This window comes from Vanacampus margaritifer, chromosome 5, assembly GCF_051991255.1.
Source record: "Vanacampus margaritifer isolate UIUO_Vmar chromosome 5, RoL_Vmar_1.0, whole genome shotgun sequence".
Classification (NCBI taxonomy): Eukaryota; Metazoa; Chordata; class Actinopteri; order Syngnathiformes; family Syngnathidae; genus Vanacampus; species Vanacampus margaritifer.
The window spans coordinates 7,002,524-7,022,494 of record NC_135436.1 but is presented as its reverse complement, the minus strand read 5'-3'; the positions used below and the strand labels follow the sequence as shown (position 1 = coordinate 7,022,494).

The 19,971-nt window shown below is 44.8% G+C and overlaps 2 protein-coding genes across 2 annotated transcripts in view; one reads left to right on the top strand and one right to left on the bottom strand.

Moving 5' to 3' along the window:
• msi2b (musashi RNA-binding protein 2b) overlaps window positions 1–19,971 on the top strand; it is a 192,579-nt gene that overhangs the window by 166,099 nt on the left and 6,509 nt on the right. The window contains exon 14 of the transcript XR_013294217.1: window positions 18,836–18,992. The gene's annotated coding sequence lies outside the window, so the exon portion shown is untranslated. The remainder of the gene's footprint in view (window positions 1–18,835; window positions 18,993–19,971) is intronic.
• Window positions 4,265–19,971, bottom strand: part of gal3st2 (galactose-3-O-sulfotransferase 2) — a 50,025-nt gene continuing 34,318 nt past the window's right edge. Inside the window, exons 2-5 of the mRNA XM_077566489.1 lie at window positions 16,948–17,046; window positions 12,304–12,409; window positions 11,944–12,216; window positions 4,265–5,512 (exon numbers count right to left, since the gene is read on the bottom strand). Coding sequence (XP_077422615.1) covers window positions 4,610–5,512; window positions 11,944–12,216; window positions 12,304–12,409; window positions 16,948–17,046 — 1,381 coding nt within the window. The 3' untranslated portion in view covers window positions 4,265–4,609. The remainder of the gene's footprint in view (window positions 5,513–11,943; window positions 12,217–12,303; window positions 12,410–16,947; window positions 17,047–19,971) is intronic.

The following is a 19,971-nucleotide window of genomic DNA, read 5'->3' as shown; positions in this document are numbered from 1 at the left end:
GATGGCATTCCAAAATTGAATTGCACTAGATATGTTGCTGGCAGAGAGGGGTGGAGTTTGCTCAATGTTTGGAGATCAGTGTTGTACATTTATTCCGAATAACACAGCACCGGATGGAAGTTTAACTATCGCAATTGAAGGACTCCGGACACTTAATAAGAAAATGAAAGAGCATTCTGGTGTAGATACTACCATTTGGGATAATTGGATGCATGTTTTTGGCCGCTATAAAACTTTAGTCTCCTCAATTTTGATATCTGTTGCTGTATTTGCTGCTTTTTTAACCACATGCGGGTGTTGTTGTATTCCATGTATTCGTTCTCTTTGCCAAAGAATTATTACCACAGCTATTGAAAAACAGGATGTACAAAACAAGTCTTCCTATATGATGGTAGAATCTGTCCGTCCGTCCGTCTTCTTCCGCTTATCCGGGGTCGGGTCACGGGGGCAGCAGCTTTAGCAGGGAAGCCCAGACTTCCCTCTCCCCAGCCACTTAGCCAGCTCATCCGACGGGACCCCAAGGCGTTCCCAGGACAGCCGAGAGACATAGTCTCTCCAGCGTGTCCTGGGTCGTCCCCGGGGCCTCCTGCCGGTAGGACATGCCCGGAACACCTCCCCAGGGAGGCGTCCAGGAGGCATCCGAACCAGATGCCCGAGCCACCTCAACTGGTTCCTCTCAACGTGGAGGAGCAGCGACTCGACGCTGAGTCCCTCTCGGATGACCGAGCTTCTCACCCTATCTCTAAGGGAGAGCCCGGCTACCCTGCGGAGGAAACTCATTTCAGCCGCTTGTATCCGGGATCTTATTCTTTCGGTCACGACCCACAGCTCGTGACCATAGGTGAGGGTAGGAACGGAGATCGACCGGTAAATCGAGAGCTTTGCCTTTCGGCTCAGCTCCTTCTTCACCACAACGGACCGATACAGCGTCCGCATCACTGCAGACGCTGCACCGATCCGCCTGTCGATCTCCCGCTCTAACCTACCCTCACTCGTGAACAAGACTCCAAGATACTTGAACTCCTCCACTTGGGGCAGGACCTCCTCCCCGACCCGGAGAGGGCACTCCACCCTTTTCCGACTGAGGACCATGGTCTCGGATTTGGAGGTGCTGATCCTTATCCCAACCGCTTCACACTCGGCTGCGAACCGCTCCAGTGAGAGCTGGAGGTCACGGCTTGAAGAAGCCAACAGCACCACATCATCTGCAAAAAGCAGAGATGCAATGCTGAGGCCACCAAACCGGACCCCCTCAACGCCTCGGCTATGCCTAGAAATTCTGTCCATAAAAGTTCTGAACAGATTCGGTGACAAAGGGCAACCTTGGCGGAGTCCAACCCTCACCGGAAACAAATTCGACTTACTGCCGGCAATGCGGACCAGACTCTGACATCGGTCGTACAGGGACCGAATGGCCCGTATCAGGGGGCTCGGTAACCCATACTCCCGAAGCACCCCCCACAGAACTCCCTGAGGCACACGGTCAAACGCCTTCTCCAAGTCCACAAAGCACATGTGGACTGGTTGGGCGAATTCCCACGCACCCTCGAGGACCCTGCTGAGGGTGTAGAGCTGGTCCACTGTTCCACGGCCGGGACGAAAACCACACTGCTCCTCCTGGATCCGAGATTCGACCTCCCGACGGACCCTCCTCTCCAGCACCCCTGAATAGACCTTACCTGGGAGGCTGAGGAGTGTGATCCCTCTAAAGTTGGAACACACCCTCCGGTCCCCCTTATTAAAAAGGGGAACCACCACCCCGGTCTGCCAATCCAGAGGCACCGTCCCCGATGTCCACGCGATGCTGCAGAGACGTGTCAACCACGACAGCCCCACAACATCCAGAGCCTTCAGGAACTCCGGGCGGATCTCATCCACCCCCGAGGCCCTGCCACCGAGAAGCTTTCCAACCACCTCGGCGACTTCGACCCCAGAGATAGGGGAGCCCACCTCAGAGTCCCCAGACCCTGCTTCCTCAAAGGAAGGCGTGTTGGTGGAATTACTCTCCCCACCGGTTCACGACGTCCCGAGTTGAGGTCAACAGCACTCCGTCTCCACTATACACAGTGTTAACGGTGCACTGCTTTCCTCTCCTGAGACGCCGGATGGTGGACCAGAATTTCCTCGAAGCCGTCCGGAAGTCGTTTTCCATGGCCTCACCAAACTCCTCCCATGCCCGAGTTTTTGCCTCAGCGACCGCCAAAGCCGCATTCCGCTTGGCCAGCCGGTACCCGTCAGCAGCCTCCGGAGTCCCACAGGCCAAAAAGGCCCGATAGGACTCCTTCTTCAGCTTGACGGCATCCCTTACCGCTGGTGTCCACCAGCGGGTTCGAGGATTGCCGCCACGACAGGCACCAACCACCTTACGGCCACAGCTCCGATCGGCCGCCTCAACAATTGAAGCGCGGAACATGGTCCACTCGGACTCAATGTCCCCCGCCTCCCCCGGGACAATGGAGAAGCTCTGCCGGAGATGGGCGTTGAAACTCTTTCTGACAGGGGATTCTGCCAGACGTTCCCAGCAGACCCTCACAGTACGTTTGGGCCTGCCTGGTCGGACCGGCATCTTACCCCGCCATCGGAGCCAACACACCACCGCCCCTCTCTTAACCCGAGTGTCCAACACATACGGCCGCAAGTCCGATGACACGACTACAAAGTCGATCATCAAACTACGGCCTAGGGTGTCCTGGTGCCAGGTGCACATATGGACACTCTTGTGCTTGAACATGGTGTTCGTTATGGACAGTCCGTGGCGAGCACAGAAGTCCAATAACAAAACACCACTCGGGTTTCGATCGGGGGGGCCATTCCTCCCTATCACGCCCCTCCAGGTCTCCCTGTCATTACCCACGTGAGCGTTGAAGTCCCCCAGTAGAACGAGGGAGTCTCCAGGGGGTGCGCTCTCCAGCACACCCTCCAAGGACTCCAGAAAGGGTGGGTACTCTGAGCTGCTGTTCGGTGCATAAGCACAAACAACAGTCATGACCCGTCCCCCCACCCGAAGGCGGAGGGAGGCTACCCTCTCATTCACCGGGGTAAACCCCAACGTACAGGCGGCTAGCTGGGGGGGGGGGGGCAATGAGTATGCCCACACCTGCTCTGCGCCTCTCACCGTGGGCAACTCCAGAGTGGAAGAGGGTCCAGCCCCTCTCGAGAGGATTGGTACCAGAACCCAAGCCGTGTGTGGAGGTGAGTCTGACTATATCTAGTCGGAACTTCTCAGCCTCGCACACCAGCTCGAGCTCCTTCCCTGTCAGAGAGGTGACATTCCATGTCCCCAGAGCTAGCTTCAGTAGCCGGGGGTCAGACCGCCAAGGCCCCCGCCTTTGGCTGCCACCCAACTCACTGCGCACCCGACCCCTTTGGCCCCTTCCACCGGTGGTGAGCCCATGGGAAGGGGGACCCACGTTGCCTTTTCGGGCTGTGCCCGGCCGGTCCCCATGGGTATAGGCCCGGCCACCAGACGCTTGCCTTCGAGCCCCACCTCCAGGTAGAATCTGTTGTTTCTCCAACCATTTCCGCTGTCGCGACATCCGATGAAGATCCCGCTGGAATTTTTCTCTAAAAATAGTTTTTTAAGGTTAAATGTCTATTTTTGAACTCTTTCGAGTCCAATTGAAGGATTGTTGACATTTAACTGTTTCAATTTATATTTTAACTGTTTTGAATTTAGTTATACAGTACATGTGTAGATAGATAGATATTACTATGTTAATTCAATTATTAGATGTATAAGGATGTGATAATGATTTCTTTAAACTTTGTTTGAACACTGTTTTCTCTTTTTCCGTGAGAATGGAATGTGTTAAAAGGTTTCTGTTGATTTATCGGAAGGGTATGTTTAAAATACTGTCAGAGTTTCTGGTCATCAGGTGATCAGATAGTAAACTCTAAATCTCCAAGGATTAAGCCTGTCAACATTAATTCTCCAAAGTTTGGAAGTAACTCTGACAGAAACTTGTATCTGTTTTATATCACAAACTCTGCTAGGATTCAAAGGAGGGCGGGGACAAGCCACACAATGTAAAACCTTTACTATAAAGATGCTGAACATTCACTATTAAATACACACACTTTGAACTCTGGATCATTTTCTTGAGTGAGCCTAATTCTGTCTTTTAGAAGCTTCTAAAATAAAAACTTGCAAGAACTTTTTCCTCGATCTCATTTATGATTTATTTGAACACGCAAAAGATTACAAAAATACATATCTTACACAAGCTAAGATTGCTTAAAGACTTCGATATACATACAGCTAGACGAATATATCCGGACACAAACGATATAATGAATGACAATTTACACCATGAAAGTAGTGATCGACATACTGTTTCAACCAAAAACAACATAACTTTTACTTTTACCTTGCCCTCCAACCAACTCCATTTTTTTGGAGCTAGCGTCTCCAAACGGCTGCAACATTTTGCATTATTTCTTTTGTCTTTTTTTTTTTGAGAATTATTTAGTCTAACTACCAAGGTAATGTTTCATGTTTACAAGTGATTGTCATCAGTGCAGAGACAATTATTTGTGTGTGCGTATGAGTGTGTGCGTGAATGCGTGCGTGTGTGGGTCTTAGTTTTGGAGGCCTTCTGATTCTTAAAGTTTATATAAATTGCGTGCCTTGAGCTTTCCTTTTCAAGAGGTTACCTGCCCATTCCCCTATTTCTGAGTGCTGACTTTGTATAGCAGCCCTGGCTCTTCTATGCTTAGCCACTAATTCGGGGAACTGCTTGTTGTAAAGAATATCTGTATGTTGCAGTTCTGGTGTTATTAGTCTCTCACATTTAGTTTTGGTTTGTGCGTCTATGTGTGGATTGAGGTTGTAGCCCTGGATGACAGCTGCTCCATACTGGAATGGCATTAGTCTAGTTTTTTTTACCTGGCGTGGGTCAACTGACCCACCGTCTATGAGACAGGTTTTAGCTAATTGAGCCTGTAATCTCTTCAACTGAGCAACTTCAACTTTTATCTGCTCTCGTGCTATAAGAGAATCAACTTTGTTCCAGAAAGTCCTGTTGAAATGCACGTAGATCCTCCAGTCTAGAGCATTCCACCTCTTGATTTTTTCTGCAGTGGAAGGTAAAACTTGGTGACGCGTGCGTTCATTGCGGCTGTTCATCTTAAAGGAAGCCACGTCCTCCAGGGACCAGCAAAGACTGTGTTTAAGTAAGATCATAGATTCGTCAAAGTATTCTGAAATAAGAATGAGGTGGAAGTCCTGTTCAATTCCAGCAATCGTCCTGTTAGTTCTTGCCTCAAAGTCTTCAGCATCTATGGAAACATCATTGTCAAATCCAAAGTCAAAGGACAAAATATTATGGGCATAATTGTTGAAAAGAATTGATGAGTTGTAGCTTGGGGGTCTGTTGTCTAGGAAGTCATCCAGACTTTTAGTTTTGCAGAAGGCTGGGATGCTCTTGTAGTAAATAAAGATGGACTCCATCATGGCCACTGGATTCCTCATGATGGAGAAGTAGAATGTGTCTGCAGGCATCACCTTTGCCACCTACGACATGAAAATAAATGTTTCAATGGGACATAATTTATCATTAACAGGTTTTGAAGTCTCAGAGAGTTTACACATCCATCCATTAATTTTCTTAACCACTTGTCCTCACAAGGGTCGCTGGAGCCTATCACAGCTGGCTTCGGGCAGTAGGCGGGGTACAGCCTGAAGATTGTCAGCCAATCCAGGGAGTTTACACAAATTTCAGTTTTACACAAATTTCAGAGAAAATGTTGTGAAAATGTGAAAATCTGTCCAGGGAAAGCACTACACACACATGATCAAGGTTATTTTAGTTAATTTAATAAAAAAAAAATAAAAATAAAATTCAAAAAACAATTTCGTTAATGAAATAAAATACAAATGAAAATGTTTCTGAAAAAAAACGCAAAAAAACAACAATCTAAATTTTATGTTTACAAAAATAAGTAACTATAATTATAGCAAAAAAGTTCTTTATTTTAGTTTTTGGTAATTAATTCATTACATGAGCCTTTGGGGATGATTTTAAGTATATTTATTTCGATATTAACCGGAATAAGGACGTTTAAAAGTGTCACACAGAAGTGACGTCATCTAGGAGCAGCGAATAGAAAACGACCTTTGGCTCAGCTTGCCTGTTTACTAGGTAAAAAAGTGTGTTACTTCCTTCATTTTACCAAGGTATTTGTTAAATATTGCGCACAAGTAATGCACAAAAAAAATGAAACATTTTTTAAATAAGTAAAACTAAAAAACTAACAGAACCACCCTGAAAACTAATTAAAACTAACACATTTTAAACAATAAAACTCAAACGAAATTAAAATGAACTAAAACAAAAATTCCAAAACTATAATACCCTGCGCCTGATTTTATCATTTGTTATTTTTTTGTTACGTCAAAGATCGCCTGTAGGCTACGGTTAATATTTTCTGATGGTGCTAGTTTGGTGCGTGATTAATTTTGATCTCAATGTAAACAAATGCTTTGAAACTCCACTTTGGAAATGTTATTGTTGCTCTTAAGTAGGTTGACCAGACATCCCAGTTTACCGAATATTAGTGGTGCAACGGATCACAAAAGTCACGGTTTGGATTCGATTACGGATTTGAGCCACGGATCGGATCGAAAAAAACACATACTGTAATACTTTGTAAAACACTTTTTCCAATTATATATATAAGTATATATATATATATATATATATATATATATATATATATATATATATATATATATTTAATTTTTTTTCCTCCAAAATTTCTAATATAGCCCTTTAGGATTTAGGAACACAATTTTAAGTGCAACATGATGCAGAAACATTCTTATTTTTTTATACATGGCCCATGTGTAAAATAAAGTATTAATGGCTCTAATTTCTTAAATATTGTGTTCCTAAAATTTAAACGGCTTTGTTTGACATTTTGAGTTGAATGTTGTTGTTTTTTAACTCTTTGACTGCCAGACGTTTTCAGAAAAGGGATGTCAGTGCCAGCCGATTTAAGCATTTTGACTGATCATTCAAGGTCCACAGAGAATTTTGTGTTTGGACTGTGGAAACACACATACTACCAAATGAAGGATTGAACTCTCATCTTTCATCAGAAAAAAAGTTTGTTTCTACTTTATTCCGTTTTTCAGTAATCAATAATAGAAAATGGTTAGTTTCACCCAAATGCTCTGTTTTGAAACAAAAAACGGAAAAAACAAGCTTTTTGTGAAACGATATTATTTCATGCACTCTAGTTAATTTGACACCTTTTTTTTCCATGAATGATGCCACAAACACCTAAACAGTGCTTTACTTCTGTAAAGCACTACCACCAACAATGAAAAAGTGTTTTTTGATAGCAAAATACGTTTATTTACATTCAACAGTGTAACAATTTGACAAAACAATTTGCCAAACTATTTACAAATGTGTGCAACCGTGGTACTATTTACAATTGTGTGGATGTTTCAAATACAGTTTTTCTTTTTGCAACACTCCCCTGCGTGCAAGGGGACGCAGCAGGATTTGCACAACAGATTAGTTTTACTGGGATGGCCCCTTAGCGTGCAGAGGCTACACTTTCTTGCTGGCTTTTTTTTTCCGGGGAATAGCAAGTATATACTGCAGTGTGTGTTTGGCCATGTTGTCATCAAGTCTACTCTCAGGATCATGATACGGTGACGTTACGGTGGTGTTACGTCTGGCTTCCTCATTGTCCTTCAGTTCCTATACCGGGTGGTTGATCCATCTTATCGGCTCCATTCATGGTGGCATCGTAGTCCATAACCAGTGTCTTCTTCGTGATCAGACTGTACCCACTCCTCCGATGAATATGCATTGGACTTGGGGCACTCTTCGTCGTCCGATTGAACGTCCGCCTGAGCAGAAGTGCTCGGTTGTGCTCCGCGTTTTCCGGCGTTAGCATCGCTAACCTATGAGGCTTTATGACGTGATCATAGCCGGCGCGTCAACACTTCCAACTTCGGCGTCAACCTATGAGTCACCATCATCGTCGTCATCATTGTGCTCTTTAGCATTGGTCGATGCTTTTCGTCTTTGAAAAAAATGCTCAAGCGTGAGCTGCTTGCAACCGGTCGCCATTATGGCTTCCTCAGCCATTGTCCCCTTAACACTCTAGCTCCGCCTCACGTCTTCTACTGACGCCTACCCAATCTTGTCCAAAGAGAGTCATCGCTGCCATCTAGGGGCCAAAAATAGGCATTATACTAACTAGATCTGCTTGATACTTTCAGCACAGCTGGCCAAGGCTTTCCTCCACCCGTCCAAAAAAAACTTGGTGAACGTCTTTTAACGTCTTTGGCGCTCCTCCGTAGGATTTTACTAAACGTTATTTAACGTTTTTGGCAGTCAAAGTGTTAATGGGCAAAAGTGCTTTATAAAATAAATGAGGAAGTTCTATATGTATTTTTTAATAATTATGAAAAAACCTCAAAGTGCAATTTAAGGCACATTTCCTCTCTTTAAACATGGAGAGTGAATTACAAAGTAGCCTTGGTCCAGAATATCGAAAAATAATTCAATTAAGCCATCAGGTACCAGCTGTCAAACTCACTTACAGCTATCAGCCAGACACTCGTTGGTAATGCTAACAGTTAGCCGCTAGCAATTTACCTCGGAGACTTCTGCTGTATCAATATTATACAATCACGGCGTAATTAATTAGCGGTTTCTTAGCGTCCTTAATTAGCGATTGAATATGAGTTTGGGATAGCGTTGTGTTGATGTTGTTCGCAATGTCGATCAAAGCTACAATAAAGAAAGCCCAGTGTTTCCCACAGATTTGAAATCTACTTGGGTGGGTGGACTCAGGGGGGTTCTAAGTCCTGTTACTTGCGTCTCCTCTAACCTCATGATCCACAAATGAGTGACTGTGAACTAATGTTACATGCAGTATATCTAGTCGCAGCACGCACGCACGCACGCACGCACGCACGCACATACACACACACACACACACACACACACACACACAAAGTCTACTAAGGCTATTTGCATTGCCGTCAATTTATTACTGTATTTGGTAAACTTTATTTTGAAGTTAGGCTTAGTGTGTTACGTTGAGTATGTTTCAGCTTCCTTGACTGAATGGTGTCCATTGTGAATGCGCACTGTTGTTGTTTTTCCCCCACCAGCCAATCTGCGGATCGTGAGCAATCCTAACCGTGGGACCTGATCCGAACCTACCACGGATCTACCGGATATAGTTGCAGTTTTGATCCTTGTATCCCGAGTCGTGGTGAAGTTCACCAACCCGATTGTTTTTCCCCGCTATTTACACAAATCCCATCGCAGCATCCTGTTTTTTTTCTTTTTCTTTTTGTCCAGTCAGCAAGCCAATTGTGTGGACCATTTGTATGTCAATCACACAGTTGTCATAGCGGTTTATTCGACTAATCTAACCACAACTAATCACTAACACGCGTGTTTTCATCTGACCTGTGTAACGCCCAATTCACACTGACTGCGGAACGGACGCGGAGCGTTTTTCCGTATGACATCCACAAGGAATAGAAAGCATTTGGGGGTCAATTTACACCAGCTGCAGTGCGGTGACGGTGCGTATGCGGTGCAAATCGTATACGGTGCTGCGGAAGGTTTCTGCAAGCTTTCTATTTTTTTCCGGATCCACGTGCGGAATCCAGAATTAAGTAACCAGAGTCAGAATCTGGTTACCTAATTCTGCCTTTTAGCGAGAGCCACCACATCGCGATAACTTACATTGCTGTTTCTGTATTTGGCCATTTGTATATAATGGTTGTGTTTTTATAGTCAGGAACCCAGTTGCTGCCAGCAGGATCGAGCAGACTACATCAAATGACACCTTACAGTCACCAACTCCTCAAGATTCACTTCCAATGGGCACTAAGGGTTAATATTCGGAATCACTGCATGCCAGTGGGTTCTATAGGTGCTGTCCTCCCTGGCTGACCGGGTGCCCCGTGGTTCCCTCTCCCCTCCCCCTTCCTCCCCCTTGTTGCCTCTCCACCCCCATCCTCTACCTCCCTGTCCCTTCTCCCTTATCACCCTTCCTCCTCCTCCCCCCTCTCTCTGCTGCCCTGCCGCCGCCCTTTGCCCTTCTTGTTGTCTCCTTTCCCCGTCCCATCCCACTCCCTTGTCCGCCTTCTTCCCCCTCCCCTGGGCCGGGGACTCCATCCATGGCCCGGGACTCGGGTGTGCCTGCCCCGCTCCGGTGAGCCTCCTGGCACCTCGAGCGGGCCCCAGCATTCGGAGGGCGAGCCCGGTGGGGGTTTGGGTGGGGTGGGTTGGGGGTTTGGGAAGGGTCCCACTGGTCGCTCCTCTTAACTCACTACACGAGTTTTGCACAATACACTTTGTTAATAGACACATACGGCGACGCGGTTCCGGGCCTGTGGGCTGCCGGGGTGCCCCGTGGTTCCCTTTCCCCTCCCCCTTCCTCCCCCTTGCTTCCTCTCCCTCCTCGCCTCTCCCCGCCCATCCTCCGCCTCCCTGTCCCTTCTCCCTCGTCACCCTTCCTCCTCCTCTCCCCCTCTCTCTGCGGCCCTGCCGCTGCCTCCTGCCCTTCTTGTCGTCTCCTTCCCCCGTCCCCTCTCCCGTCTGCCTTCCTCCCCCTCCCCTGGGCCGGGGGCTCCATCCGTGGCCCGGATCTCGGCGCTCCGGGGGCCGGGAGGGTGGGTGGGTTGGTGTTGTGCCCGCCCCGCTCTGGTGGACCTCCTGGCACTTCGGGCGGGTCCCAATATCCGGGCTGGTCGCTCCTCTTAACTCACTGCACTAGTTTTGCACAATACACTTTTATAGACATATAGGGCACATAACACACTTTGGGGGGGGAGTGGGGTAGGGTGGAAACACCGTCTTCGCCCTACAACTCCCCTCCAATTTTAATGCACCACACAACTGGGGGGGGAGGCGCCATCAGTTGGGGAAGACCGCAGTATGGAGCAGTGCTGCGGTCCCCTGTCCATGTGTGTCCCCCCCCCCATTAATTTATTTTAATGCACCACATACGCTCATTGACATGCCTGGGAGGCGGGTGGATCGGAGCATGGGGATATCATTTCCAGCGGGGGCTGTGGACCGGTGGGGTGCCTGGCGGGCTTGCAGTGCCCCGTCCTGCTGTGTTGGGTTGGGGGCGCGGGCCGCGTTGGGGTGGGGGGCGCTACTGTTCCTGGGTTTGCTCTCCGGCCCTGCAGGGCCCGGGGGTCGTCCTTTGGCGCTGCCGCGGCCTGGGGGGCCCTGAGGTGTTGCGCTTGCTCTGTCCTGGCGGGGGTCGACGGCTCCCCTCTTTGGTGGAGATTTTCATGCATGCCAGATCCACCACACCAGCATCTACCGAAACTCAGACACAATCTGCTTCTTCCTCAGGTCATTGAATCGGTGGAGGCTGGTGTCTGTGGATCTCACTCTGCTTCGTCTGTCCTTCCTACCTTTCCTCAGTCTCTCCTTTGGGCCCTTGAGGTCTCCCTGATTTGTTGGAATTCAGATGTCTCTGGGGTTGGTGAAGGACTCTGGTTGGTGGCCTGGTGGGTGATGTCTGGTTGGTGCTGGACTTCACTTTCCTTTATTTTCTTTGGTCCTTCTTCGGGTCTCCTGACAGCCCCACGACTCTGGCTGGATTCTGAAGTGTTCGGTTTAGGTGAACGGTATGGGATTTTTTAATAGGTTTTAGGTGCACTAATGAATACACGCATGCACGCACACACACACACACACACATTCGAAAAAAAAAAGAAAAAAAGAGGGCAATGATGATGACATGTCAAATGAACAATACTGAGCTCTCCAGAGGAAAAAAAAATAGACACATAGGGCACATAACACACTTTAGGACTCCCCTTCAAATTTAATGGTGTGGATGCTTTTAGCACAAGTTTAATGCTTTTAATTTCCATCACCGTAGATTGACTATGATTCTAGATTATAAATACATGGAGCAGCAAACAAATCTGTGACTCACCTCAGCTTTTCTGAACCTCATATGATTGCACATGATGTGGAACTCCTTCACTTTTCTGCTGCTGACACCTTCCACAAAATGTGAAGCAAAGAAGTGGGGGTAAAACAGCTGTTTTTGTTTGTTGAGGGGAAGGGCAAAAGTCAAGTTACGACTTTCCCCAAAGCGGTAAAGGATATTTAGAATTGTGCTGCTTGCCGTCTTGTGCGTTTTCAGGAATACAATATGTGACTTGGGCAGACACTTCCTTTCTGTATCAACTCGTGTGATGTTTTTCTTGAGAAAAGGAAAGAGAGCATTGGGGTGGTTACTGTGTTTGCCAGCACCCTGTGGAGTCAAAGAATCTTCAAGTGTAGTAAATACTCTAGTTAGTGGAGACTGATCATGGAGGCCCGCCCAAACATTTCGCAGAAGCGGGAACATGTATCCACTGCCAGCTGTGAATTTCCCTTTTGGGAGCTCGTCATACCTGAAATAAATCACATGCAATACGAATGGTGTCAAATGTTGTACACTTGTACAGTTGAAAATGGTAAATGTGATCATGATATATAGAGCATATTCCCAATTATACACTGATTAAAAAAAAAATTTAAAAAAAAACTTAAAATGGTCTTTACTAACAAGATTTCCTGTTAGATTTGTAACGAATATTGCCAGTCACCCTCATTTTTTTTTTCAATTTCTCTTCCCTCAACATTTCACTCTTGGAAATATGCGCAAGGTCAACCCGGGGTGAGGTTTGAGAGGTCTCCGCTCTCCCCCTTTCCATCTCAGCCAGAGACAGCCAACAGGGATTACACCCTTTTTAAGTCAACGACCGGCCATGTCACCAGGATGTGAATGTTTGCTTTTCACCAGCCAGAACCACGAGTTTATGGCACCAAAGTATTTTATCGGAAAGCTCCATCTCCATCCCTACCGAGTTTGTTTGTTAAAGTCATAAACAAAATGAACCAAATGGTCCTTTGGAATCCTGGTCAGTACATTCCAACCTTCTTGGAGGTTACACGTGACCAGAGTGCCTTCAAATGGTGACGATAGGAACTGCCCTCACATGAAGCACCTATAATCCCCAAAGCAATCTTATACAGTTCACATAAATTCATCACATACAAGTGAACTTACGCAAAACTGAATGTTTCACATCATGTATGTTTTTGGAAAAGAATGTCATATGTATTTCAACAGGAAGGATTCATTACTTAGTTACTCCGGAAAGAACGAAATGATCTCATGATGCGTTGTTAGTTGATATGTGTAACGATAACATGTTTTGCTTGTAAGAACTTGACTTGCCAGCCTGACCAAATTTATTTGTTAATTATTAATTCTTTAAATAATTTGGAGTTTTAAAGTCTCAGATGTGGGTCAAGCCAAAAGAGAGACGGATAGGCCCCTTTTGAAGAACACGCCCCCACAACATTAAAACAGCAGGCGCGAACTTTGTTGGCTCTCTCGTTTTCCGGCCCGCTGTTCCTGCTTATTTCCACCTTTTTCCCCTCCGTCTGGCCCAGAACTGACAAAAGGACTCCCTGATGCTGTGCCACGTTTCTCAACCACGTGGCACCTTTGGTCCCTGATCGACCAAGTGTCTCGGACTTGCCGATTGCACCAAACATAAGCGCGCGCCCTTCTGCGAGACGGACTTTTTTTTTTCTTCCCTTTTTTTGTGTTTCGTCCCACCTCAGTGGCACAAGGTTGCCGACTAACTTTTCCGCGACCCGTGTGTCACCCAGTAACCACAGTTTGGACTGACAGGGCGCAATCCCCGTGCGTCAACCAGCACTTGCTCCATCATCCGAGTGTCCCGTCGCGGCGAGAGCTGGTTCAACGGATGGTCTCCCACGGGACGCAGACACGTGATGTGTAAAAATGCATTTCCTCTTATTACCACATAAATTACTTCACTAACCAAAAGATGTGGGAACGCCTAAATTGTGTGCTGAGCATGTTTACACCCCTACAGCACCAGCACTGGCGTGCACAGGTAGACCCCTAGTGGTGCTTACACCCTTGCCCCTCTGCCCTCTCTCAAAAAAAGTGCCCTTTAGAAAGTTCGTGTGTTTTTATTTATTATTATTTTTAAATAAACACCTTACTGAGGACAGGTCAATGTTGACACAATCTTTTAGAAAAGCTGCATGATTAATCATGTGTGAAAAAAAAAAACACGTCCACTGCGCGCGCGCACCCTAGTTCTCTCGCTCGCTCGCCTCCTTTGTCATGTGAACGCTAAATACCCACGGTCGCGGTGTGGGACAGACACACACACACATCTCCTTCCCCTACTGCTCCACCCCAGCCAGGTACAGTGGTACCTCGGAGTTTGAACATAATTCGTTCCTGTGAAGTGTTCAAAGTCCGAATTGTTCAACCTCCGAAACCTTTTTTCCCATAGGAAATAATGTAAATGCAATGAATCCGTTCCCAAGTTCCAAAAACAGAAAATTCCTATTATAATTTCAGTTGTTTTTTTTTTTACATTTACACCATGTACAGTATTTAAACAATAAAAAATATCTTACCTTTTTTGTTGTGGTGTGATGGCATCAGTGGATGATAAATGCTATGTTAACGCTTGCTTTAGTTCAGTGCTGAGTTTGTGTATTTTACATTGGGTATATTGTTAGACTACTAAGGAACGAAAGGCCATTTCTCGTGCAATGATAACAAATTGTCTTCATGGAGGAAGTGACGGCCTTGGCTCTATAGCTACATCGATCTTGGATCTTGGTTAGTTTTATTTGCTTCTGTCATGTTTTGGGTTTAGTTTGGGTTTAGTTTGTTATCATGTTACTTTGGTTTTGGTTCTGTGGGGTTGGGTTTTTGTATAATTTTGTTTTTTCTTGTTCTTTTGTTAGTGTGTTCTGTGCATGTGTCTGCTGAATGCTCCGAAGGACAAATTTGTTGGCTGCATGACATAATTCCCGGCGCTACTCGACAGCATGCACGGACTTACACATGAATGGTCGGTCAATGCACTACCGACAAGCAGCATGGACAATCCATTCATATGTAAGTCCGTTCGTGCTGTTAAGTCGCGACGGGAGTGGCATCATGCAGCAGACAAATTTGTCCTTCAGAGGACCCAGCCTTGCGAATTTGGACAAAGGATGTGTTTTGTTATGTTGTCCCTGTCTCATCAAGCTTTATGTGGTCCACCTGTGTTTGCCTGCCCTTCCTCATATCTCAACCGATCAGTGACATCAGCTACTTGTGTCTTGCCCAGGTGTGCCTCGTCATGTCAATTAGTGTTGGAGTATTTTGTCTCCTGTCTTTTGTTCAGTCCTTGTCGGTCCATTGTTTGTTGCTGTCTATGTTACTTTCAATGCCGCTGTCACCAATCTTGTGTTTTGTTGTTACTTTGATTTTTGGTATTTTTAGAACTTTGTTTTTGTTAGTTTTTTTGTTTTACCCAATACCCCTGTTAGTGTTTTTATTAATGGATTTTATTCAGCACTCCATGCATCCCTGCCGTGATCTTCCCGCCTCTCTGCATTTGGGTCCACGCAAACTGTGACAGCTTTGTTGGTAAAAGACTTGTTTTGCCATCAGGAGGGAGTTCCAACACAAAAGCGAGTGGGCCCTTACTTGCTTTAATTCCCACGCATCTTAATTGCGACTTAATATTTTTCCATACTTCTACAATGACACATCTCCAAAATCAGTCTGCCTTGTCTGATAAAAAGCAACCTCATTAATTGCAGACAGGTTAAGCGTTGACGTAAGTTCAAAATACAAGTTTAACAAGTAAAAATTAGTAGGTGACACGCAAGCATGTTTTCCACTGGTTGCATTTACTGAAGTCATAAATTGAGTAACACCCGCCCAGTCATTTGGAATTGGTAAATTGGTCCCCAGATGCCATCAACAGGCCCACCCCACCAGGCGAGCGCATGCTCATTTACCAGTAGCGTCTTCGCTAACCTCGGATCAGCTTTCACACATGTTGTGGCTTCCAGAAGAGTAGATCGGCTTGCATTCTGCCCATTGCGTCCACAGCAATGTTCACTCAATTCTGGTCAGCTCTGCCAGCACTGTTGCCAGCATCCGATGATGCTTAGATCTTGATACTCCTTAGCGCCCACCAAGGCCAGTCCACCCAGCAGAGCATCCCTTAACCATGTTTACCAACCCCATTGTAAATATTTACAGCACATACGTTGCAGCCACAATACAACCTTACAGCCTTGCATATTTACATCAAATGTCCAAACAGAATTAGAGCCAGACAATGTTGACATTCTTACAGGAATAGCACTACATGATATCAATGCAGGTGAATAAACAAGAGTTAATCTTGGCAGTGTCAGCAAGTAATCTTATGCTATATTTACATTATTCAAATCATAAGAACTCCAGTTTTGGGTTAATTAGTAATATGTTACAACAATTTCATTTGCGTCAGACATAATGCACAATTTAATGATGTAAGTTACTGATTGTAGTTATAGTCTCTCAAACTCCGCCAATTCTTCCACTCTCTTAACGATCCGTATTTTCTTTTGAGCAGATGAGTTTTATTTTGTTTGAATGAAAATACGACAGTCTTTTGTCCACTTGTTCTCGATAAGTCCATTCTTTCTCAGTTGTCGCACCCTTTTCGTTTAGTTAACAGTGTTTATGTGAATTCTTATTACTTGAACCATTCATACTACACACGATGTGACTGTTATGGCTAAAAGCAGCAGTACTTCAACATGTTTTAAGTGTTGCTATCAAAATATTTGTTAAAGGGTTATTAGTGCATGCAAAATTAGTGCACCTTTAAAAAATTTGCCTCATTATGTAAGTGGAATAGGTTCAATTCGAAGGTCTCTGTGAAATGTGCCATTTCTTTCTCTTTGGCATACAGGTCAGAAATGGCAGAGGTGGAATTTGTATCACATCCATTCCATCAACATTATGATCGCAATTAAATTGTTCAGTATTATTACAGATGACAAACAACATTCATTCATTCATTCTTTTAGCATTCAATCCAGATTAGTAATTTAACATCACCTGATTTGGCGGGCAACCAATGTCTGAATAGCAACGCAGACCACTAGGCTGATGATCAACATCCAGAAAAGGTGATGATTTCTACACAATGTCTTACACCTGCAGGGGAAATCACAAAATAAAGTTAGAACAGGGCTTATTCTTGTCTTGTTAATCCGTCAGTTGTCTGTCCAATAGATTTTTTTTTAAATTCCAGATCTGTTTTGTAATAAATTACTTTTTTTGTTTTTTTTTGTTTAACATATGAGGTAAATAAACTTGGCTGCCTGCCTAAGCTGGTAGTTGAGCCGACATCTCTCGTGGTTATGTTTTTTATTTTATAGCAGGAAATGAGCTGCGAATCATATATGTGAAACAGTAAACGCTTTTCCGGCTTTACGCTGGGAGAAATTTTGTCAGAGTACTGCTTTTTGGATGTGACTGAAACGTTGCCTGCAAAAGCAGCACAGCTTGAATGAAGGCATTATTGATTATTAAATTAAGACTTTGACATGACTAATAGCGTTGATGCAAATGTTTTTTGCACAAATAATTGTACCTGTACCGACTGTTTCAATGTCACTTAAGGACAGCTATCAGTAGTGTCAGATAATGACACAAATAAAAAATTGTGTAAGAAAGAGAGTAAGAATGTGCCAATATTTGCCAAAGGCAAAGAAAGATACTAAGATACTAAGATGTCAGATACTAAGAGCGCAATGAATACAGTGGACAAACTCCCTACTAGCGGCAACATGACAAGCAAACAAGAGGTGAGGGACTCAAGTCACATGACTTGGTAATTTTAAGGCTTGTGATTTTCCTCACTTCAACGTGACATGAGTTAGAACAGTAACGATACAGTGCCCTAATAGACCGCTGGCTGGCTATTGGGTCATTTCAGCAGCGGCAAGCGGTCATAATAAACTATTATTGCAGTGCATGCCCAAGCCCTTCAATAAAATTGTGTCCTCTATTCACTTTAATAAATGGAGGGCAACAATGCTTCAGGGTATCCAAAGGTTATGCCAAATAATTATTTTCATAATAAATTAAATTCAATCAGAGTACCATTCTGACATGACATGTCAAGGAAGCTGAAACATACTCAACATAACACGCTAAGCCTAACTTCAAAATAAAGTTTACCAAATACAATAATTAGTAATGCATTGACAGCAATGCAAATAGCCTTAGGACACCTTTACTTTGAAGTTTGCCAACGTCGTGGCGTGATGGTTAGCTTGACTTCCCTTTAGACGTTTCTTTGCTTGACATTGTAGTTGCGACCAACATCAACACAACGCTATCCCGAACTCATGTTCAATCGCTAATTTAGGATGCTAAGAAACCGCTAATTAATTACGCCGTCATTGTACGGCAGAAGTCTCTGACGTGAGTGGCTAGCGGCTAGCTGTTAGCATGACCAATGTGCATGAGTGTCTGGCTGCCAGCTGGTAAGTAAGTTTGACAGCTGGGGTCCATTTCACAAAGCATGTTCAACAAACACCAAGACTAACCCTGAACAGCGAGTAAATTGAGAGAGAAAACTGCGTTTTCGGTTCCAGGATAGCTGATTTGAGGTAGTTATATCAACGCAGAGTTGTTTCACTACACTAAAAAGTCTACATCAATGGAGCCCCGATTTGTTGAGTCACCATGGCAATGGGGAAGCACAGTGCGCGGCGCCGCCCTCTGCTTCATATGGCGAATTTGAACATGTCTTTAGAAAAAAAGTGCAGAGCCTATCACGAGGTGCTGTGACTATCGCGAGACCTACAGCGAGACCGGGAATACCCAACATGGCGGCGCCCTGCTGCTAAGATAGAACTAGCTCTGTTATGCTAAACCAAATACGACTTTAACCACCATATCACTTGGCTTTTCTCTTCTCTCTTTCATCCGGCAGATTTGGAATACCACCCATCGTGGAGGACCTCGAACGTTTCATCGACCGATACTTTTACAGCTGCGCGATGGAGGATCCTTCCTTCGAGAAACCTTCCAAGAAGAGAAAAAATTACTCCGCGACGGACACGGATGATCTAGCTACTACGGACATTTCGGTCAGTATGCTGGACCCCATAAACAAAAAACTAGATGTCCTCTGCCTCATCCGCGAGGACGTTAAGGAATTAAAGGCGAGCTTGGAATTTGTCGGCCAACAGCTAAGTGACCTCCAACGAGATAATGCCGAGTCCTCTTCACTTCACTTGCGGCTGTTTCAGCCGAGTTGGAAACGATTAAAAAGGAGAATAAAACGCTAAAAGAAACGGTTCTGGATGTCCAAACCCGTAGCATGCGGGAGAATTGAATATTCTCAGGCATATCCGAGAATACCTCTGATAATCCAGAGGCCGAGATAAGAAATTTTATGACGACATCGTTAAAAATTCCTCAGGAGACGGTAAATATCTCTTTTTACCATGTACATCGGCTTGGAGCACGTAGGGGCAACAAACCCCGTCCTATTATCGCTAAATTTGAGCATTTTAAACAGAAATAATTTGTTAAAAGTAAAGGACGGGAGCTTAAAGGGACCTCTTTCGGAATTAATGACCAATTTCCGAGAGAGATTAATGAGCGGCGAAAGGTACTGTTTCCTATAATGAGACAAAATAGGCAGGAGGGTAAACGGACTATGATAGTCGTTGATAAGCTATACATCGATGGTCAACTAGGAACCCCAACTCCACTCCCTGGCTGTTCTAATTGGCATTGATGGAACTAAACTTTGTTTGATTATTAGATGTATAAATATACTGTATATGTAGTTATAAATCCTAAAATATGAATACTCATGTATAGGCTATATTACAAATATAATATTAATAAATAACTATATCTAAAATATATATATTTTTAAATATCTCGCTTAGGTTACCAGTTACTGGTGTATTGTTACATTTAATCCTTCACTTTAACCTCTCTCCCCATTTTTTCACTGTTATTCACTTACACGTTACCTCTAATTTCACACAAATTACATAAACCACCTAACCACTTTGATTCTATCCTATAACATGCCAATATTAATAAGTAGCC